A 24,000-nucleotide genomic window follows, 5' to 3' on the forward strand; every position below is an offset into this window, starting at 1 on the left:
GCACATGACCTTGTTTAACCCCATTGACACCTGCAACAGGGAGTGCCTGTCCCCTAATAAGTCCCACTGGGAGAACTCAGGTTCACCTTGCCTAGCACAGCCATCAGTCACAGCGGATGGGTAGCTGCTCTTAAGGAGTCTGCCCTTCCTTTTGCCCTGAATTCCCCCCAGCTGGAACTAGTCAAGGATGTTGCAGTTTTCCTACCTCTCCACTGACTAACTTCCATCAGCAGGCAGAAGTGAGCAGCTCTCTCCTAACCAGAAAGGCCTTCCTTTGACCCCACTTCTCTTCCAGTTGCTACCCTGTTCTCTGTTCCCTTCATCCAGCAAAGGTTCTGGAAAGATGTGTCAACTGTCTATGCTGCCCTTCTCAGAGCTCTCTTCACCCTCCCCAATCAGACTGTGTTTGCACACTCTATAAGCTGCTCTGATCAAAGATGTCAGCAACCTCCACCTGGCTAAATTCTTTGGCCACTTCTCCCTCCTAACTCATCCTCTCACAGCAGGACACAAATGATGATCCCCTCCTTCAGGGAATGTTCCCTTTCTTGGGTATGGGCCCCTGTTCTCCAGCTTTCTTGCTCCCTCCCTGGTCCCTCTCAGTCTGCATCTCCCTGGCAAGACTTCTTAATATTGGAGGTGCCAGAGATTCTTCAGCTCTAAACTTCTTTCATAGGTCACCTCACTCATCTGGTGGCTTTAAATCCACTTATATGCCAGTGGCTCCCACACCTGTTCCTCCAACACTCTACTCTCCCTGAAGTGACATTTCCACACAGATGTCTACCAAAGATCTCAATCATAGTTCAGACAAAAGAGAAAAAAACCACACATCTATTTAAAAAATCAAGGTATTATTCAGGATTCCTCCCTTTTCCTCACCTATACCCCCAGCTATCAATACTTCCTGACCATTTCTCCTCTACAGCATTCCTAAGCCATCTCCCTATCTGCCACCCCCTGCTTCCCACTAGCACTGACAGCTCTCACCTGGTGGCTCCTGAGGGCTCTGACTCCACTTGTGGACACCACAGTGCTTCTCCCCCTAAAAGCCCGAGGGTTCTTTATGTTTTACACCTAGTGAAATTTTTTTTTAATTTTAAAATAGTTTAGATTTACAGAAAAATTCCTAAGATAGTACAGAGAGCTCCCATATATTTGCCATCCCATTTACCTGTTAACATTTTACGATACTGTAAGGAATTTGTCAGAGCTAATGAACCAAATTTGATACATAATTATTCTTAACTGAACACTGTACCTTATTGGAGGTTTGCTGGGCTTTGCCTAATGTCTTCTTCAGCTCCAGCATGCCATCAAGGATAGCATATTGCATGCAGGTGATAAGACTCCTCAGATTCCTCTGGGCTATGACAATTTCTCAGGCTTTCCTTGTTTCCTTGTTTTCCAGTTTTGAGACTATGCATCAGGTATTCTATAGAATATCCTTCAGTATGGGTTTGCCCGATGTTTTTCTCAAGGTTAGATGGGGTTTATAGGTCTGGGCAGGAAGACCTCCAAGGTGAAGTGTCCCTTTCATCACATCCCTTTAAGGGTACAGACTATCTACATGTCTCATCTCTGCTGGTGTGGGACCTGCACCACCTGTCTGGAGGTGGGGGAGGTGTCACTGTGAAATGAGTGCCCCCACCCTCTTTCTATACTGCACTCTTTGGGAGTAAGTCAGGAGCCCACAGTTGAGGAGCTGTACACCATTTCCTAGAGTGGGGGCAGTATTTCCTGTGGTTTTCTTTTTTTTGTAGCTGTATGGCAGGGGTCACATTTTATTCATTTTCCATGTGAATATCCCGTTATTGCAGCACCATTTGTTGAATTTTTTTGTTTGCTTGTTTGTTTTGGGATGTGCATGGGCTCCCATGGCTCTCTTTTAAGAACCTAAATCAGATCTATCACTACTGAGTAAAATAAATAACCATAAAAACTCGAATCCCTTGCCCTGGTACAGAACTTTAAATGTCTCCTGCCAACATCTCTCAATCTCATCTCCCTCGCCTGCTCTTCACCAGCTATGTTGGCCCCCTTGCTGTTCTTCAGACACACCGATCTTGTGCCTGGTATAAAGGAGGCTAGCTCTGAAAATTCTTCGAGTGATGAATGGGTGAATCATCATTCTATAGATGAGAAAGCAGAGACCTGAAAAGTAAGTGATCTGCCAAGGTCAGCAAGCTAGGACGTTGCAGAGCTGAACTACAAACCCAGGCCTCTCTGACCCAGAGCCTGAGGAGCTATCTACTTGCTACTGCCTTTCCCTGCACAGAAACTCCCAGCCTTCTGCAAGTCTGCCCCGGAGACATGCCAGTTTCTTGGGGAAGAAAACCTTGACCCACTCTTTCAGCAACTCCAGTGTTGGTTCTGCAGAAGAAGAGGAATCACCACTGGCTGAGGGCTACTATGTGCCCTGCACTGTGCTAGGAACCTCACTTTGTTTACCTCGTGAAGCCCACAGTGAGAAGGGGATTCTCATCCCAGCATTGCAGCTGAGAAACGTTAGACATCTGGGACCAACAGAGGCAGGCAGCTCTTGCCTGTGCCACCACAAACAGCCTCAGGGTTTCCCCCAGAGAACTTTCTTTGCCCAGAGGCCCTGAGTCTTACCATCATCCGTTTCCACATAGAGGCGAAGCCCAAGGTCCTTGTTACCATTCAACAACCAGCGGTCACTGGCTGCTGTAACATCCATCACCAGCCAGCCCTCGTCCCCAGCTCGGAGCGTCTGAAGATCCAAAAAGAACAAGTCAGACTCCCTGTGGACATGAAAGAACAATTAACTAAGGGCTGGCACAGCTGCCTTGTGTTTCTAGTGCCTCCTGGAGACCCACCTGTGGAGGATCCACCCATGCCAGGGTGTGGGCTGGGTGCCTTAAGGGCATTGTCTCACGATATAACAAAGATGTTACTGTGCCCATGCGCAGATGGGGAAACTGAGGCTCGGGAGGTTCCTGACCCATCTGAGTTCCCAAAAGCAGACTGGCAGGCTGGGATTTGAAGCCTGGACTGATGCTGGGTTCTTCTCACAGTGCCAAGAGGCCTCTGGGGTCAAGCATCTATCTGTCTCAGAGGTCTCTGTCCCCAGGAAGCTCCCCTTTCCGTGCACTGGGGTGGAGAGAAGCACCTGTTGGGCTGCTCCTTGACGACCGCGAACATGCTGATGTGGAGGGTCCTGTTGCCCTGGCGCAAACTCGGCAGCTTATAAATCCGGAGCTCAGCAGCTGTGACCACCTCTCCCTCTGGGATCTGCGTCAGGTCAAACCGGAACTCCTTCCAGTAGGGTTCCTGTGGGGCCTGGGTATGGTCGAGTTCCACTGAAAGACAAAGCAGGGGCAGGCTGTTACTTGCGGCCCCTCAGGTTGTTACGAGGTCTGGGAGTCGGGCAGACCTGGGTGAGCCTGGCTCCACCATCCACTGCCCGCGTGGCCAGGGCATGTTACCCGACCTGGTTTTCTCCTTGGTAAACAGGCTCTGCCTCCCAGGGAGTAGAAGGTTCCACGAGGTCATGTCAAGTGCTCGACAAGGTATAGCTTCATTATCAGGCCCCAGACCCCATATACTGTCTGCCTCTTCTCAGCCCATGCCAGCTCTTGGACCCAGAGATGAGGTGGCAGGTCCCTGCTCCAGGCAAATGGGGAGCTGGACCTCAGATCGAAGGAAGAAGAGGGCCATGACCTAGGTAGCAAAACCTGATGGACACGAATAGAATTGACCATATTTCCCGGGGGTAGGGGCTCCCCCAGAGTCTGCCCACCAAACCTGGGTGGGTGGGGAGGGGAATGGGAGCTTGGAGCTGACATTTGAGCTAGGCCTTGAGGGGTGAATGTGAATTTGTCACAATGTCAAGGGAGAAAGGTACTGCAGAGAAAGGGAACCAGTGTGAGCAAAGGCTAAGGAGCTTCAGGGCACATACAAGGAAAATAGCAACCATAAAGCACAGCAAAATGTGAAAGGATCCAAAGTTCCTTTTTGGAACAAGGTGAAGGAGGAAGGAGGGCTGGACGGAGACATAAAAAAAAAAAAAAAAAGAACAAGAAAACAAGGTAGGAATGACAAGCTCCTTTTAGAGACCCAGATTAAGTGCCAGGGGATGTTAGAGGATGCCGTGGGGTGGTAGAATCTGAGCCAACTTCACAGAAGAGATAACAGCTGAACTGGGCCTTGAGATGGGCTGGAGCCCTGCCTGTTGGAGAAGGGGAGAGGGGTACAGGAGGTGTCGTGGGCAGAGGCATGGAGGCCACCAGGGACTGCACACATATCCGTGGTGTGGCGCTCAGGGCCTGAGTCTGGCTGTGGCTCTCTGCAGAGAGCTGGAGTTCTGGGCCAGGGCCATATGCTGGGATGCTTGCCAGAGGGAGCACAGGGGTACCAGACAGCAGGGAGTAGTGAGGCTTGAGGGTAAAGATAAAGGAAAGACTGGAGGTGAGACCCGAGAAGGGGCCCAGTGGCAGGGGCTGGTCTACCAGTCTGGGCAAGAGGCCACGGATGTGGAAAAACCCCACATCGCCCCAGCTGCAGGAAATGCCCAGGACAGTCTATTTGGGACAGTCTCATTGCAGCCTCCTGTCACTTTAAAACACCAAAAATCTGTGACTCCGGATGCAGGGGTGGGAGCCGCCCAGCACCTTCTCCAAAACCAAACACTGAGATTTTAATTATATGTCTGTGTGTCTTTTTAAAATCCTCTCTCTGGCCACTGGGCTCAGTGACCACAAGACAGGTTTTTAAAAAGCACCAGGCTATGTGACCCAAGACGGATGTGGGGAGCCCTTCCTGTCCTTGTGCTGGGGACTTGGTCCAGTGATGGACAGGCAAACAGCTGTGCTGGGTGGGTCCAGTGGACAGGACATGCTTGGGCAGGAAGAGATGTTCATCGTCCAACCACAGCAGCCACACTGGCCCCCAAGACACACAGCAAACGCCCACCTGAGTGCCAGGCTGTTTCAGACACAGCCTGACACAGTGAGGGATCCTGGACCCACACAGACAGGCAGAGTGCATTTAAGGCAGGCTCTGGAGCTTTGCTGAGTGATGCTCCCAAGAATATCTACACCTGTTCCCTAATCCCTACAGACAGCTCACACACAACTTTGTTGACAATTTCAGCGAATCAGAGTCTGCAGAGACCATCTCTGTTAGTGGCTATTTAAGAATCTCTGACTTGCAGGAAGGTCTTTTGTGGTTAAGTATGAAACAGGCTATGGCTGTGGTTGTCCCAGGGTGTGGAGTGGTGTGGGAAGGAGGGTGGCTCAGTCATGCCCTTTGCTGGACCCTCATCAAAGCAGCTCTGTGGACATCTAGGCCAGGGCATCACAGGGGCTGCAGGTGGGTCCTGGGGCTCACTGGAAACTGTCTGCAGGCCTGATGCTGCTTTCCTGTTGGATCTGGGGATTGAAAGAACAAGCCACAAACTCACCAACTCCATGCAGGCACCAGGTTCTGAAGCCTCTCTCTTCCCTCACTCCCCTGAGGGCACTGAGCAACCCCAGGACCAACACAGGCTGGTTCAAGAGAGTCTAATTCAACTGAGCTGACTCCAGTTCCAAACTTCTGTCTTAAGACCTTGTAAAACCTATAAACTACTTTGGATTTCCAGCTCAGGAATCTGCTGATCATGGCTGTCCTAGTCAAGTGTTGGTGGGAAATTTTTAGGGAGATAAAGATTTTCAACAAACACTAATGAAGGTTCTGGGGTGCAGATTAAAATAGACATAATGTAATGGGTCAAAGAAAGTATCCTTTCTTTGCTGGAACCATGTACATATGGAGCTTTTCAGTGGCTGCTTCTTGGATTGGGAAAGATATTTCTCAAAAATTGTCATTGAGCATTGAGTACTGAGAAGTGTAGATTGCTCTGACCAGTAGGTGGGACTGATCCTTGACCCCATCACTGACCAGGTACTTACCTCTGTGGCTTCGGACTCCTCCTTTGTGAATTAGGGATATCAATACAGGTATCCTATCCTCAGAAGGCAGGAATCAAGGTATAGGAGGGGTGGTCATTTGTAAGGTCTTGAGGAGGAGTGCTGATGTTTAATTTCCTAACTTAATTGATGAATCAGGAGGCAGTAGCATCCTGATAGCACCATCAGGAGGCCATGTCTGAAGGTCAGAAGCCATTGGGTAGAAAAGGGAAACATCCAATTTTCTTTTTCTAAATAAAAGTATGGGGGAAAAGTATGGAATGAAGCAGAGGAAGATAAATCAGTTATATGGATAATTCAAAGTGCCCCTTTTGCCCTGCCTAAACTTATTCAAAGCATTTAATTCTCTGGGCCTCAGTGTCCAATCTGCAAAATGACACTTTGGTACAGGGTCAAATGAAAACTGTAAAAAGCCAAGTTTATTATCATAATCAATACTTGGTTATGGTCCGGCGAACACTTCTAAAATCTTATTCAGGACATTTCCTTTTCAGTGAACTCGCATCCCCAGCCTCCATTTTCACATATAAACAAAGACTGAAATCTCCCAGAGGGTCCAGGGCTCTGACACAGAGTCCCTGAGCAACTCCACTGCAGCTGACCTGCAAGTTCCGGCTTAGGCACGAAACAAAAACTCGCCCTTTCTTTATCAAAGTGCATAGGATTCCAGAGCATCAGAAGTCAAAGGACCCCGGTCGCCAAATACAGCCGCCTTCTACTTTTATGCACATGTGGAAATGGAACTCAGGAGTCTGGCTCCTGGTCCAGGGCTTCTTCCACTACAGTGAAGCACCACTATTTGATGCTGGAAAACTTGCATAAAAAAACATTTTTAGACTGGCTAAAAATGCTTCAGAACTCGAGACAGGTATCAAAATACACAGCACTAAAGGCCTACTGCTACTTCCCACCCCTCTGCTATTATATGCGAGTTCACAGAAAGAATTTATGGGGCACACCACAGTCGGTATAAGGTGATTTCTTGGGTTTTCCCAATAAAACTCTGCTGCTGTGGGGGTGTGAACTTCATTTCCAATCACCTGGCAGATTCAGATAGACTTTGGATAGACTTTGATGGTGGGGAGTAGCGTACCCTTCCCTGACTGGCCCATGTTCTGGATCTCAACCATCTGGGATACATCCTGCCAGGAATCCTCCCTCTGTGGTGACCCAGGAAGGACCACTGATGCTTGGAGCAAGGCTTCTGGGTAGTAAATTATTTCCCCAATCTGCAAAATCTGGAGCAGTGATTCCCAAATGTTCAGGGCCCCTATGATTTCACTTTTGGTCATGCAGGAAAAGACTATACTGCCTTCTCATAGTCTAGAGATTTTATAAGAACACTTACTTTTCCAATTCAGTTTTCCACATCACATCCAGAAATATTAATTCATTTAGTCCACAAATTTGACAGCACTGCTTTTTGCATGAAAGTCATGATTTTGGCATGGGTATAAACAACAGACCAGTCCCTGCTCACAAGGAGCTTACAGTCTCTGGGAAAGTCAGATAACAAGAATTTTAAACAAACAAGATCCTTATATGTGATAAGTGCTGTGAAGGGCATAAAGAGAAGTGAATAATACAGAGAGTATGGAGTCACTTTATGTTTCCAACTTTATTATGAAATAACTTTAGACTTAGAAAAAAGTTGCAAGAATTGTACAGAGTGCCCATATACCCTTCATCTAGCTTCCCCTAGTGTTAACTTCTTATATAACCACAGCAAAATTTATCGAAACAGGAAATTGATATTGGTACAATACTATTAACTAGACTACAGGCTTTTTTTCAAATTTCATTTTTCCACTTATGTCCTTTTTCTGTTCCAAAATCCAATCCAGCACCCCACAGTACATGTAGTTGTCATGTTTTATTGGTCTCTTCTAATTTGTGATAATCCGTCCAACTTTCTGTATCTTTCATGACTTTGAAACTTTTGAAGCACACTGTCAGTTATTTTTGTAGAACGTCTTTTGATTTGGCTTTGTCTGATGTTTTCTCAAGGTTTGACTGAAATCATGGATTTTGGAGAATACCACAGAAGTGAAGTGCCCGTCTCAGTGCATTAAATTGGGCAACATTGTGCCAACATGTATTACTACTGGTGATGTTAACTTTGATCCATTGGTTAAGGTGGTGTCTTCCAGGATTTTCATTGTAAAGTTAGCTAATTTTCCTTTTGGAAATAATGAATATCTCGGGAGAGATACTCTGAGATCATGCCCACATCCTGTTTCTCCTCAAATTTTTGCCCAGTAATTTTAGCATCCATTGATTGATCTTGCATGCATCAATTATTATTGTAATATCTGCAATAGTGGTTTCCTATTTCTTACATTTTCTCTACTTCTACTAATTGGAATTCTTTCGTAAGGAAGACTTGTCCCTTCCCCTGCAATTACTCAATTATTTATATATGTCATTATGGATTTATGGATATTTATTTTACTCTGTAGGGTATAACCTAGTACCACTGTTATTTATTTCCTTGGTCAAACTGTCCCAGCTTTGGCCATTGGGAGATCCTTTAGGTTGGCTTCTGTGTCCTTTTGACATGCCTCACCCCCCACATCCTTTTTGGACCACTTCCTAACTAGCTGAAACAACTGCAGATTGAATTACCCACCCCAGAATAATTATCTCCTTAATTTTAATCCATTCCAGTGGGTGTGAATCCGCTGTAAACAGAAACTTTTGATGAAGTTATTTTTAGTTAAGGGGTGGCTAACTTAATCAAGATGAATGTGAATCCTATTACTAGAGGCCTTAGAGAGAAAGCCACAGAAAGAAGCCATAGGGAGTAGCCAGAAGCTGGAAATTAATGGAATCCAGAGGAGAATGAAGAAAACTGCCATGTGACAAAAAAGGCAAGGACCACAGATAGTGGCAGCCAGCCACAAAATGCCAGTCTTTGAGGAGAAAGCATCACCTTGCTGATGCTCTGTTTAGGACTTCTAAATGTTAACTAGAAGTCCTCTAGCCTCAAAGCCATAATCCAATAAATCATAATCCAATAAATTCCATTGTTTAAGCCAACCCACTGTATGGTATTTGTTTTAGCCACCCAGAAACTAAAACAGGCACCAAGAAATGCTCCAAGTTCATTTCTTTCTTTTTTTCCTCTAAGTTCATTTTTGAATGAGGGGGATTCCATCCCCCACCCTGGACTCAAACACTTCTCCAAGGACATCAAGTTCTTTTTATTGGAGAATGGTATTTAGAAACTGGGTACCAGTTGGGCTCATTGCTACTGGGGTGTCACTGCTTTTAGGCCCTCTCAATGAACAGAGTTAGGGAAAACATGTGCGTATTAACCCATGCATATCCCCTATCTATATTCATTTCCACATCTATCTGAAAATATGTTTTTTAAAAATGAGTTTATACTGACACTTCTGATTCCAGTGTACCATGGGGTTACTTTAGATATGGGGTACTTGAAAAGTTATCTAAAGTCAGATACTCTAAGATCACATCTGAACATTTTCCAACCTTACTGACAGAAAAGCAAAATAGTAAATCCCCATGGAGGGGAATTCGGCAGTATCTGGCAAAATTACACATGCTTTGACCCAGAAATCTCACTTCTAAAAAATTGTCTCCAAGACACACAAAAGTACGAAAAGATGCTTGTACAGGCTAATTCTTATAGCACAGTTTTGAAATTCATTACAACCAAAGACTGAAAACAACTCAAATATCCATCAATAAGAGATAGGTTGAATAAACCATGGTACAACTCTACTGCTGTGCAGCTATAAAAAGGAATGAAGAGATTATCTATATTTTGCAGTAGAGTGATCTCCAAAAGATGCTACTTTAGAAAGAAGCAAGCTGAACAGAATATACACTTTTTATCTAAGAAAGGGTCAAAACACAAATATTCTACATATGCATATGCATCATACATATATATGTACATATGTAGTTGTGTTTTTTAAATGGAGAGATAAAAACTAATAAACTAATAAAAATAGTTATCTTTATGGGGAGACAGAGTATAGAGGCTGGGGATGGAAGCTAGACTTCTCTAAATGTGTTTTGCTTTGTAAAATTTTTAAGTATTTCTCTTAAGCATGAAACAAAGCTAATTCAAAATACAAAAATAAAAACTAATACCTAAAAACCAAATGTAAAATAAAGTAAATGAGCTAACTGTGTATTAAGTTAGTAGCACAACCATACAGTGAGGAATTATTTCAGGTGATTTTAAAACAGAGTAATTTGACTATATATCCCTAATGGGATATCTTATGGACAAAATGAACTGAAAAGAAATCTTAAATTGTTTTTCATAATCACATTGATATGGTACGGCTATTCTGTAACTATTACACACAAACATAATTGTAGGATAAAGTAAACAATTATGTTAATATTGTTAAGAACCAAGTTATTCAGTGTAAAAGAAAACAGATACAAAAACAAATCCTAAAAATTTAAGTAAAAGACTATAATCCTAACTTTGAAATGGAAATATCAGTATGAAGCTCTGATTTTTCTCTCATAAGAACATGTATTTCCTAGCTTTGTTCACTGAAAAAGCCTAGAAACAATGACCAAGCCAGGGTCAGTGAGGAGCTCTATGCCCAGAGTACAGTCTCAGTATACCATCTCCCCTCAAGCAACTAGAGTTTTTGAGGACATGGCTGATTTCTGACTCAGGGCAGGATATGTCTAAGTTGAGCCTGGAATATCTTGTCAAACCAGAAAGTAAGGAAGCTCTCAGAGATTCCTAGATGAGTGTTAAAAGTACTCAGAAACCAACTTGAAGAGGCTTCTCAATGGCTGTCTTAGTTTGCTTGGGCTGCTGTAACAAAGAATAACTGGATAGCTTCAAACAACAGAAATGTATTGTCTTGCAATTCTGGCAGCTAGAAGTCTGAAATTTGTAAGGCAGAATCCTTCCTTGCCTCTTCCTAGCCTCTACTGGTTTGCCTGCAGTCCTTGGGCTTCAATCTCTGCCTCAATTGTCTATTGGTATCTTGCTCTGTCTGTTTCTCCTCACTCCTTTTAATAAGGACAGCAGTCGCATTGGATTAAGGACCCACCTTTCTCCACTATGATCTCACTTCAACTTGCCTATTTCCATCTTTAATGACCTTATTTCCAAATAAAGCCACTTTCTGAGGTACTAGAGATTAGGACTTCAATATATCTTCTTAGGGGGCGCAATTCAACCATAACAATAGCCAAAGAAGAGACAGTTTGAACATCAAAAATAGTAATTGTAATAGACTGAAACACATCAAATATGTTAATATCCATGAGTTCTTCTTCACCATTGCCATCATCATCATCACCATCATAAAACATTGGCTACCTTCGGACAGGGTTTCTCAACCTCAGCACTACTGAGATTTTGGACTGGATAGTAGTTTGTTGTGGGGGGCAGCCCTGTGTACTGCAGGATGTTTAGTAACATCCCTGACCTCTACTGCCCAGTAATGCCAAGAACATCTCCCACCACTTCTTCCCTGAAGTTGTGACAATCCAAAGTGTACCTTGGAAGGCAACATTGCTCCTGGTTGAGAACCACTGCTTTTGGAGTAGGGTAGGAATCAAATTCATTATTCTCAAACCTGGCAAATGGAGGAGAAAATCGTTAAATCTGAAAGAGGAGAAGGAATCACTCATAAAAGAGGTAGAGAAAGAGCTTTCCAAGTAGCGGGAACAGCAAATGTAAAGGTCCCATGGTGGAGAGAGCTTGATGTGTTTAACATAAAGGTGGCTTGGAATCTAATAATCAAGGTGGGCAGGATGAGGTTGCAGTGATAGCAAAGGCCAGTTTATCTGTAAGAAATGCTCCATTTCTCACCTTCAAGAACACAGCACAGTGATTCAAAGAAGCCCTGTGATGTTTGAAGAATTTAATAAAGTTCAAAACTGTTGCAATGCTGTAATGGGTCATAAGCTGGCAAGGTGAGTCAGAGGCCGCTTTGGCCACAAATGCACCTGTAGAATTTCCTCAGCCAAAATGCTTTTCCTCTGAGGTAGCCAGCTCCATAAAGATACCCTGGCTGGGAGGGCCTGAGCACGGCAACAGGGGCAGACAAGGCTAGCTTCAGTTTCACAGACACCTTATTTTCCACAAGTGATTGGCAAGGAATCAGATAGTTTATGTTCTTAACTGCCTTACTGTGGCTCCTGGGAAAATAAACAACTACAGGACCCTCTGCCTTCTCCTACAGCCTCTGATAGACAACCTATGAATCTGATTGTGGGTCAGGCTCACTTTTGGTGGGGAGGCAGCTTCCACTAGCCACCACGGCCATCCACATGCTGACAGTGCGTTCCTCCAGGTCTGAGGACCGTACTTGCCACTCACAGGCTAAACTTCCTGATGCTAAACCCTGCATCCATCAGCCCGACACCAATCAGCTATTTTATGCTCTCAACAACATTTACAGCCAGCCAGGTGGCCTAAATCTGTCCCATTTCTGAACAAAAAGTAAGACTCAAAAGACACTTTCTTCCTCAGCCCAGAGAGGCTTTAAAGAGAAATATTTCTGACCTCCCCTGACTGGTCTTTCCCTTCAGGCTAGCAGAGCCCACAGAAGCCTATGCTTAGTTCTGCATTCCAGGCCCTCCTTGAGCCGGCCTTGTCCAGTAGTTCCTCAGGGCTCCTGTGCCTTCTGGCTGTATACCCCCCACCCCACTCTCAGAGTCTCTCTTTAAAGCTACACTCTCCCAGGTTGCCCCCTATCCCACTATATGCAAAGATTATTTTCCTCTCAGATCAACTGTAAATGCCTTGTCGACCTCCCCACAGAGCAGCTGTTGGACTCCCTTCTCCTGAACCAGAGTTTGTGCCTCTGGTTTATCTGCTCCTCTGGACGGTGAGTTCTTTGAGGGCAAGGATTCAACAATGATGGGGGGGGAAGCAGGAGCTCTCAGCGATCAGCTCCCCAAGCCCCAGAGGGGGGATGCGCAGCCCGTTCTTCCCAGGGGCTCGTGGTCTCAAAGATGGCGGCCCAGCCCCTTGGGTTCGGTATCTTTCCTGTCACAGTGTGTCTCCAACAGAAGCTTTGCTGTGTGCATGCCTCCTTTCACAGCCCAGGCCCTGGGCATTGAGAGCAGGCTCCCGGGGGGGCCCCGGAGGCAGACAGGCTAGGCCTCTTTAGCAGGCCCCTTAGTAACCAAGGCCACGGGGGCCAACTCAGACCTGACTCAAGGCCTGGGTCTCCACAGCCTCTGCAGGCCTTCAGAGGAACCTGCAGAATTTACTGTCCATTAAATCTGCACTCTGAAGGGCTTTCTCTGACCCAGAATTCTCAGTGCTGCCAAGAGGAGGCCCAAGACTACATTTCTGAGGTATTTTTAGTGAGTTTTTATTTCTGACTTTTTTCAAGAGCTGTTTCCATAAATGGCACTGCAGGCATAATTACCAGTCCAGGCCTCAGACGACTTTAGAACCCAAATTAAAGGGAACACTCGCATACTCCACCACATCAAGCCCACCAAGGCCAAAAATACATTCAACTGGAGGAATTGCAAAAAGGATGCAATTCCTCCAGTTGAAACTTGGGGCAAGAACTGAACTGGGGGTTTTCCAGAGAGATGTGGTTGCAGTGACATATTACCTCACTCCCACTAGGAAAGGTTTCCTGTTCCTCATCTCTGGAGGAGCCTTTTTCAGGTACAGAAAGGGGACACAGACTTTAGCCGGAGCAGCAAAGGCCTTAAAGAGCAACCCTGCACAGATGGGGAAACTGAGGCCCAGCAGGGACACAGACTTGCCAGGGGTCACGTGTCAGGTTAATGGCCCTTAATGTGGACCTTCAGATTTGGACCCAATGTACATGAGTGGCCCTCAACTTCCTCTAGGTGGGGATACAGGATGGGCCTGTCAACAGGTGCCAGCAGAATGCCTCCTGAAACTGCCATCCTTCAGGCAGGACCCTGCAGGGACTCAGGCTCCCAGGGGAGAACCCAGGGGAGATGCTGTACCCATGGATGGCTTCCTGCAAAATGTGAGAGGGGAGGCCTGGCCTCTGGCCTTCAACTTTCCCATCTACTGTGGGCACCTGCCCCACGTGAGCTGGGTACGCAGTGGTGGTGGATGGCAAATTTGGTCGCTGTTCTTGGGTCACTCAGGGTTTCTCTAAAGAGGAGAAAGAGAGGCCTAGATATGCCCCTGAATCAGGCAAGGAAGAAAGTGAAAACACATAATGAAGGATGTGGCTTCCATTATGAGGGGAACCTGTCTCTTTGGGGATGGAGTAGGGAGTAGAAGCAGTTGGATTTATGGACCCGCCTTTTAAAAATAAGCTCGAGTTTTGACAAGCAGAAACAGCAGCAAGTATATTCTACGCAAAGGGTACAAAATGAGCAAAGGCACAGAAGTGGGATGTAATATATCAGCTCTTGGTTACTAAGTGGCTACTGTGTGTCAGGCACCCAGCTGGCCACAGGGCACTGCTTAGTCCTATGTAACCCTGTGAGGTATGCTTTATCTACCCTGTCTAAAACGTGAAGAAACCAAGATTCTGGGACTTTAAAGCAACCTGTCCAGTGTTTCACAGCTTCCAAGTGGCATACGCAGGATTAACACCCAGGCTTAACATATCCTCAGAAGGATGTTCACAGCAGATTTATGCTTAATAACCCTAAACTGGAAATAACCCAAATGTCCAGTAACAAGAATGGATAAATTGTGGTCTATTCATACAATGGAATACAGGGTAATTTATATAAAAAAAAAGAACTACAGATACAATATGAGTGAATCTTTAAAATATTCTGAATGAAAGAAGTGACACCAAGGAGTATCCTCTGTAGGTTTCCATTTATATAAAGTTCACAAACAAGTCAAACTAATCTGCAATGGTAGGAATCAGAACATGGCTGCCTGGGGAAGACGGACTGGTGGGTTTAGGGTTCCCAGGGACAATCATGGTATATGTTTCTGTATGTTCTGAATTTTGTGTAATTATTTTGCTTTCTATAAACTCCAAAATAATAAAGACACTTTAAAAACAGCATTCTCAGTTTATGACTGGTTCACATTCAGTTCAATTCTCCCAGAACTTTGTTGCATGTAAGTACGAGCCGGGATCTGGGCTGGTCTGGGAGGCAGATGCTGAGTAAGTGCGTTAGTTTGCAAGCTGCCAGAATGTGATATACCAGAACTGGAATGGCTTTTAAAAGGGGGAATTTAATAAGTGACAGATTTACAGTTTTAAGCCTATAAAATTGTCCAAACTAGGCACCAACAACAGGTTACCTTCACTCAAGGAAGGCTGATGGGTCAGGAACACCTCTGTCAGCTGGGTAGTCACCTGGCTGGCATCTGCTGGTCCCTTCCTCCTATGCTGCATTGCTTTCATCCTCTGCTCCTGTAGGGGTTCCTCACTTTGCTTCTCTGGGGCTGGCCTTCATCTTTTGGCTTCCCTGGACTATTCAGGTTCTGGCTTGCTTGACATATCGTGATGTCTGCTGGGCTCCAAACATCTCCAAACTTTTCTGTGCCTCTGTTCTCTGAAGTTTCTGTCATTTCTGACTCTCTCTCCAAAATGTTTCCTTTTTTGAGGGTTTCAGTAAACTAATCAAGACCTACTTGGAATTGGTAGCATCACATCCCCGTCTAATCAAAAGGTTACACCCACAATTGGGTGTGTCACATCTCTGTGGAGATAATCTAATGAAAAGTTTCAATCTACAGTATCAGGGTTAAATGAAATGGCTGCTCCCACAGGATTGGATCAGGATCAAAACATGGCTTTTTCTAGGGTACATAATATTTTCAAACTGGCACAATAAGGATGTGATCTTGGGGAAACCACTTAATCTCTCTGTGCCTCACTCTCTTCTTTTTAAAATACAGATATGACAGTAATTGTGAGATGCCAATGAAGGAGCAGAGGTGGAGCTCCTGGGCAAATGGTCATCACTGGGCATCATCTCAATAGGGTGGGTAACATCATCCCTATTTTACAAAGAGGGTAACTGAGATGCTGAGAGGTGGACTAGAAAGCCCATGATGCACTGAGGGTAGTAGGTGGTAGAATCAGGATGCAAATTCTGCCTGAATCCCAGGTAGAAATGCCTGAACCTAGAGCTGTCTCGCCTCCAGTATTCAGCCGCCTTCTGGTTTTCAAATAAGGGTGTCACTATTTAGTACCATTATAGGCTCTAATAATCTTTATGGCTTATGTATTGATAATTCGTATCTCCCAGGAGAAAGTTGGCATCATGAGGCAGGGGCTTTATTTTGTTCATTGCTGTACCTGGCAACTAGAAGTGGCACATAGTAGGTATTTCATAACAATTTGTTGAAAAAATTAATGAATGTATGCAAAAGTAAAGGAATTTTCTAGAAAAGAATCAAAGAAAATGACCCATGGAGATAAAGCGCCACCCCTTCAAGGTCACAGAGCAGGACCAGGGCCAGGTCCTTGATTCTCAGTCATGCCTGCTTTTCTCAAATCCAACAGCGCTGGTTCATCAACACTGTCATCAGCCACCCAAGACCACTGAAACAATTTAGTTAAGACAAAGTAAAGATGGCTCCACTCTGGTCCTGGGCTAGACTTCTGCCCGCTGGTGCTACTGATGCCTCAGATTCTCTTTCTGGAACATGGGCACCTGCCATTCTGCTGACATGAGATGGAGAAAAATTCAGGAAGAACATTCAGAGTTGGGCCTTGTGCCTCCATTCCTCCCTCAGGAGGGGCTGGTCCAGCTAATTAAACCTGTGCTCTGAGGAGGACTGGGGGAGGCATGGGTGTGAAGGTGCCTCTGACACAGAACCATGGGGTTTGAGCTAGGAAGCACCTTGTTTTCCTGACATTGTCACCGCAGACTAGAAAAGAAAGCACATGCCTAGAGAAGGAAAGCGGCTCAGCCAACAACATGTGGGCAAGTAATGGGAGGCCCAGAGAGTACAGAGTTCAGGGCTCTCCTTTCCCTGATAAACTGAGAGACCAGGACAGGCTCTATCTGCTCCACATGGGCAACAGCCCCATCCCGTGCCCTGACCAAGAGAAGCCAAGTGTCCACAAGGCTGACATTGATATACAGGCCAGGCAGGACCACCTGGTTCTGACCATGGCCTTGGCCTCCCACCTTAGCAACTGTAACTCATTGCCCAGGCTTCCTAGAGTATCTGCTCAGAGACAGAAGGCCTGACCCATGGGCTGGAGGCCTGGGAGAGGCCCCAGTACCTCCAGGTCCAACAGGGTGACAGCCTGGCTTCTCAGGAACCAGATGAGGCTGACAGGAAGAAGAGGCAACATGTGAGAGCCTGGGTTTTGGTGTTGAGGCTACAGCAACTCTGCTTTTGGACTCTGGCTGATTGTGGGGGCCACCAAACAGGGAAAAGTTTCTGATATGTGTCAAATACCCCACATATAGCCTAGGTAATTACCAGTTAAAACTATTCTTACTCAAAGAGTTCTACCAGTGTAATCAGTACATCAGAATTAGGAAGGCTTTTCTGACAGCTGGCTATGCCCACCCACAGAATGGGTTTCCAGTGAACAGAGATCTGCTTGCTAATTCCACCACATTAGAGGAGTCGGATCTTAATGAAATATGCGGAGACGGTATGGAAAGAACCTGGGATTTGGAACCCCCAGCTCTGGATGGCCTGGGTGGCCTTGGGCAGGTCATTTAAACTCTGTGAGCTGTCATTGCCTCACTTGTGAAATTTGATTAGGAAAACAGCTTTACATGCTGTTATATGGATTAAATGAGGAATTATAAGGGTGGGAAAATTCAAATACTTTTAATTATAAAAATAGGTGCAAGGGTGGGCCACGGTAGCTCAGCAGGCAAGGATGCTTGCCTGCCATGCCAGAGGACCCGGGTTCGATTCCCAGTGCTTGCCCATGTTAAAAAAAAAAAAATAGGTACAAACACCTTTTGGTTAGCTTATACAGTAGAAATGGTCCTGTTATATCCATGTCAAACTGAGACAGCAATTGGGAGGATTAGGTTTAGCAGTGACTAAACCCAAATTCATCCCATAAGAAGGGGGTCTGCCTTTATGTCCCTTCTCCTCTACCAACCAATCACACAACAACTCAGAGAGGGATGACTAGGAGCCCCATTTTACAAAAAGGGACCTAAGATCACACAGCAGAGGCATGAGGGATCCAGTTCTGCCTGAACTCAGGGCCCTCTGCCTGATTCATAGCAGGAGTTCCCATCCAGGGCTGGGTGTGACTTGATAGAGGAGATGCTGTGGGGAAGCGAGAAGTGGGCAGGGCAATGACTCACTCTAATGGGTGGTTCCCCTGAGGGCATACTTGGGGTCACTCTATCTGCAGCTCTTCTTGATCCTGAGTCCTGGGTCAGCTTACCCTGAGGCTGGAGCTCCAACCCTGGTTACACATATAGTCTCCTCTCTCTTCTGTCCTAAGTCCCCACCCCTATAAGCCAGCTGGTCCTCTAAATGATGCCCCAAAGAGAACATTCAAAACTTACTACTGGGTATTCTGGCCCTGCACAGATCTCAGCACTGGTTAACGGCTACATCCCACTGATCACTCCTTCACTTAGCCCACCACCAATTCTCAGGTGGAACAGAAGATGGAGGCCTCCTTGAGTCTCTTTCTCTTGCACATGGCTGAGGGACCCATAACATGGTACTGGGGATCTCTGCCCAAACCACTCTGAGCGCTCTCTCCACCTTGAAAGGCCTGCCCTCTTGATAGCAGAATTGTCATGCCCTTCAGTACTGCATGTAAAGCCAGACAACGTGGGCCGAGCCCATGACACCGCCTCTCTGTATCTCACTGTCCTCATCTTGGGACCAGTCATTGGCTGTCAATGGGGCTGCTGGGGGGATTTAGAGTCATGCAGCAAAGAAGGTTGGTGTTCATGGCAGAGTTCCTCTTGGCTCCTAGGGGTTCTCCCCACCTAGGGGCAGAGCTGTAGTCCTTGGTTCTGCAGGCCCAGCCTGGTCTCTGCCCCAGTCCAGACTCCTGCCTGTCACCAGGCACAGAGAGGAGGCAAAGCAGATGGTAAACCAGGTCAATAGCAAATACTCATTGATGGTAGATTAAAGTGAGTTTAGTAATGGAAAGCATACCTTTGAGACCTTTAAGAGTAAATAGTTCCATGGTTTGGAGTAAAATTTTGGCAGGGAAGAAAACCTCAGCTTAGCATTGGGAAAATGGAGGGCCCAGGTTGAGACTTGGGTCATTCTACAGACATGAACACACACTCCATTACAGGCCACGTCTCAGGGCTGGTGCCCAGGTTGACAAGACCAGAGTTCCAGTTCCACCCAGCTCTCTAGGTTCTGCAGCTCCAGCCCAAAGGAAGAATCTGCTGTGGACTCTGGACATCTGGGTTCTCATCTCAGTTCTGTTTACTTCACAGTAACCAGGGTATTTTAGTTTGCTAGCTGCCAAAATGCAACACACCACAGATGGATTGCTTTCAATAAAAGGGGATTTAGTTAGTTAACATAAATTTCTTCAGAGGAAAGGCAGCTAACTTTCTTCTGAGGATCTTTCTTACGTGGGAAGGCACTGGGCGATCTCTGCTGGCCTTCTCTCCAGGCCTCTGGGTTCCAACAACTTTCCCTGGGGTGATTCCTTTTTGCATCTCCAAAGATCTGGGCTGAGCTGTGAATGCTGAGATGAGGTATGTTGAGCTGCTTGGGCTGTGCTAAGTTGAGCTCTCATTTAAGCACCAGCCAATTAAATCAAACACCATTCATTACAGCAGGCATGCCTCCTAGCCCACTGCAGATATAATCAGCAACAGATAAGCTTCACATGTCATTAGCTCATGTCCACAGCAATAGAACTAGGCCCCTTCAACTGGCCAAGTTGACACCTGAATCGAACTACCACACAGGGGTTTCCACACTGAACTTTGTCCCTCTCATCAGCACTGTCTTTATCACAGTGGCAGCATCACTGCCTGTTTACTTATCTGTCTCCCAGGGCCACACTGTCTCCCAGGTCCACCAGGATGTGACATGATTCTTCTCTTGGGTGTGTTTTTGCAGGGATGGGGGTGGTGGGGCAGCAGGGACAAGGTACACACCCCTGGGAGGTCATCATCTGCTCATGGCCATCCCCCAGCTTAGACCATGGCTTCCTGGACCATGTAGTTTACGCGCCCCTGTGAACTCCACAGACCCCATTACTCCCTGGAGCAACTGAGACCCCTCCCCGTTCACTGCCAGGCGGCTTACACTGCCGGAGGTGGTGCTGGGTCTTACCGTGCCACCCACGTTCACACTACACCCCTGAGGACCAGAGCACCATTTACAACACACCCCGTGGGCTAACGGTGAGGGGCGCCAACCCCAGGACCACCGGGTTCACGCGGAGGCAGCATGGTCACCGCAGGGTCACGGACGCCCACCTCCATGGCCGATACTCACCCATGTTGACGAAGCTCATGACCAGGTCCGCGCGGCCGAGGCCCCACTCCGAGCGCCCGCTGTCCTCGTCGTCGTCGCCCCCCGCCATGGCGTGGTAGAGGTCCAACATGAAGAGTGGTGCGGACGCGGGCAGCTGGGCAGCGGCTGACGGCGCTCTGGGCCGAGGTCTCCCGGGCAGCCCGAGCACCGCCAGGATCTCGCGCTGCATTTCGCGCCGCTCGCGCGCGCCCAGACGACGCTGCGGGCAGCTGGCCGGTGGGCGCGGGCCGGGGCCGCCACTACCGCTCAGCGCGCACAACGCCAGGCCCAGGAGCCATAGTGGGCCCCGACGCGCGGCCATGGAGACAGGCCCAGGGGCGCTCACCCGGCGCTCATCCGACAGCGAGCGACGCGCTGCGCTCGGGAGCCGCCTGGATGCGGCAGGCGTCGCCGGGGCCGCGGCGCGCTCCCCACAGGGTCTCCTCGCGCCGCACCTGTCGCGGCTCCCGGCTGTGTGCACGCGGTGCCGCCGCCTCTGAGGGGGGGGTTGCTTCAACGTCAGAAGATTGTTGGCTGGTCTTTCTCTCGCTGTGTGCCCGCCCGACCTTGGCGAGTATGGGGCGGCGGGAGGAGCTTCCCTCAGGGCGTTCAGGGAAGCCCGCGAGCCGCTGCCTCAGCGCGACCCGGCGGTGTGTGCCGGCAGCAGCCCTAAAATCCCGCGCGGCGCCGACAGATCCCGCCCCCTCCCTGGGAAGGACCAATGGGCGTGGGGGCGTGGCCAAGGCCGTGGAACTGGCTCTTTGGGAGGGGGCCTTGGGTTGCGGCTGGCGTCGCGCGTGGAGGCAACAGCGAGGTGCTTCCCGCGGGTGGGAGGTGGGCGAGCCGCGCGAGGGGTCCATAGTCCAGGCATAACGGACATTAGGGCCGTCAAAGTCGTCAGGACTGCCCACCCACCCGCTGGCCACGCCTTCGGGTGCCATTCGGGGACCTTGGTCCAGAGACCCAGAGCTGCGCCGTCCAGGGAAAGCAGGAATTTGGGCCTCCCGTAGGGTATGGGATTCCTTGGGGGCCCTGGCCTGCCTGAAAATTCCGGTGTATGCAGCTGCGGACTTCTGACTGCTCAGTCCGTTCTAACCGGTGCACCAGTCCAGCTGGCTCCCGTGGGCTCTAGGGAGAGCCCCAAGCACGGCTAACCGCGTTGCTCCAGCAGCTGCGCGGCTACCTCCAGCTCTTGCTGTGCGTCGGATGGATCCCGGTGCAGATCCGGCCACCGGTAGGAGATGCGCAACCGCCTTCCGCCTGCGGAGGGGTCAAGGAAGTCTGGATTTAGTACCCAAAACCCCAGGAACTAGCTTTGCATATCATCTTAATAGCCCCGTCCCCCAGGGGCTTCAGTAGAAGGCGCTTCATGGAAATTTCCTCTTTTGACTCAGTCCGGTTCTGCACACCGTGCTCTTCCCTCAGCAAGCTTGCTTCGTTAATTCTTTCATGGTTAAGGTGCTGCGTGGGGAGGAAGCAACAATAAAAGCTGATTTCTGAAGGCTGGAAGGAATTGGCCTGGAACGGGAAAGGTGGTCAGGGAGAGGGGAGTGTTCCGGGCTTGTGTCAAGGAGCTGAAATTAGGGGGAGCATAATGGCAGCTAATAATTAGCATTTAACACGTGCCACGCACATCCTGAATTCTTGTCCCATATTAATTTCTTAATGCGTACACATTCTTATAAGGTAGGTACCATTTAAGCCCCCCTCTTTTTAACTGATGCACCAGAGGTTAAGGAATTTAACCAAGCTCACACGTGGATGGAGCTGGGCTGGGACAGGTGGGCATGTAATTAGTTTTTCTGTATGGGTGGAGCATGGAACCTGGAGAACTGAGTAAGAGAGCAAATGGTGAGAGTCAAGGTTGGAGAGCTGTCCGACCAAAAACGGCCTTGAAGGGAGGCTAGATGAGGGCTTTGGATGCTGAAATGTTTGTGCTCCCCTTCCCCAGCCGTGTCGATTCAAGATTAAAACTTCTTAAAAAATGGGCTTCTCATCCTCATAAACCTAAATAGAAGCCATTCTAAAGGGCAACACAATTCAGCAACCACCACCGTGGGCTGCCCTGCACTGTGTCCCTGGCTGCAGGTGAAGCAGAGACAAAGTCTCTGCTCCTGAGTGGCTCCTACTCTAACAAAGGGACAGTCAGACAAATAGTCATTTCAAGAGGCAGAATGAAAGCTGTGCTCTGACAGAGGAGCCAGCAAAGAGCCTGGAAGTGCAGAGGAAGAGTCAGGAGTGGAGGTGGGTGACATGTGAATGGAATCCTGGAACGTCAGACCTGGAAGAGAACTGAGGTGGGGAAGATTTCTTGGAGAAAGTAGTGTCAAAACAATAGCTTTTCCCAGCCACCTGGTGACTCCATGACCCTGGACATGTTGCTTAACCTCTCTCAGGCTGTTCTCATCTACGAAATGGGGTTCACAATAATAGGAATGTGGTAGATTTAAAATGACAAAGTAGTTGGCAAAAGGCCTGGCATATAGTAAGCAATAAGTGTTTGCTATTGCTATTATTGAATCATTTATCCTTTATGTATCCTAGTGGAGGCCAAATTTGCATTTAAATTGCACTTAAGCATTTGTATCACAGAACATGAATGCTTCAACCTGTTTTCTGGCTAGACCATAGGTACCTGTTGAATGGAAATAAACTCTCTGCAGATCCCTCCACCAGCTCAGCTTTGTTGCAGACTGAGAGAGAACCTGAATTACTTGGGTCAAAAAAAAAGAGAAGTGACCCTAGTTCAGATGCTGAAAAGCTGGAGGTCAAGCTGGTCTCAGCATGCTTCTGCTACAGATCTGGAAGGGGAGCAAATCTGGGTGAAGACATTATCCCAGAGTAACACAAAATTCTGATAGCCTGAAGTTAATCAATTCTTCTGTGGAGAATAAGCATTTCCTTCAGAATCTATCAAGTTGCAAAGTCTTTTAAAACTAGACACTAGGCCTTAAAAAGCTTTGGCAAACTGGCATTGATCTTACCAAATTTCCACATCACAAGAGGAGTATGGGCTAATGATCAAGAACACAGGTGGTCTGTTTGAACCCACTTCACCTCTCAAGTTCTTTAGCCTATTTTTTCATTTCTAAAAATGAGAATTCTCCCTACCTCATATATAAGGTTGTTGTAAGATGAAGTACTTGGCTGCTGTAATTATTATGAAGTTAGAGGTTAGAAGAAATAGAAGCAGCACCAGACCTGAACAGGGAGTCAAGGATTGGCTGCAGGTCCACAGCTGCCATTTATTCATTCTGTGATCTCAGACAAATCATTTCCCTAGCTACTTTGCTATTCCAGTTTCTCCATCTGTAAAACAAAGGAGCTAAATGCCTACTAATTTCGCTTCTACTTCTGGTGAAATTCTATTATTTCACCAGAGATTTTAGCATACTGTGGGAAACTGACTTTATTCTTTTAAACACGAACTCTTTATAATATGGGAATTTCTTATATATTGGTATTTGCTTAATCACCTAAGTGGGGCAGGTACAGTACAGATTTAACTTAAAATCCCAATTGTTTCTCTGTTGCTGTTACAGAAAATTAACAAAAATAAAACAAAAAATCTATTAATGAAATCCCCAATTCATCTGAGATATTTTGATTTGAATGTGTATTTAAGTACCTACAACTCAATTATATTCCAGGGTAACATAAAAGGTAATGGTTGAGAAGAAAAGCAGGAAATACAAAACA

The 24,000-nt window shown here is 47.1% G+C and overlaps 1 protein-coding gene across 2 annotated transcripts in view; it reads right to left on the reverse strand.

Moving 5' to 3' along the window:
- BMP8A (bone morphogenetic protein 8a) overlaps positions 1-20,623 on the reverse strand; it is a 44,806-nt gene extending 24,183 nt beyond the window's left edge. For both annotated transcript variants that reach the window (XM_077150183.1, XM_077150182.1), the window contains exons 1-3: positions 20,284-20,623; positions 3,134-3,323; positions 2,617-2,765 (exon numbers count right to left, since the gene is read on the reverse strand). In XM_077150183.1, coding sequence (XP_077006298.1) covers positions 2,617-2,765; positions 3,134-3,323; positions 20,284-20,623 — 679 coding nt within the window. The remainder of the gene's footprint in view (positions 1-2,616; positions 2,766-3,133; positions 3,324-20,283) is intronic.
- Between the last annotated feature and the right edge of the window lie 3,377 nt (positions 20,624-24,000).

This window comes from Tamandua tetradactyla, chromosome 2 (assembly GCF_023851605.1).
Source record: "Tamandua tetradactyla isolate mTamTet1 chromosome 2, mTamTet1.pri, whole genome shotgun sequence".
Lineage (NCBI taxonomy): Eukaryota > Metazoa > Chordata > Mammalia > Pilosa > Myrmecophagidae > Tamandua > Tamandua tetradactyla.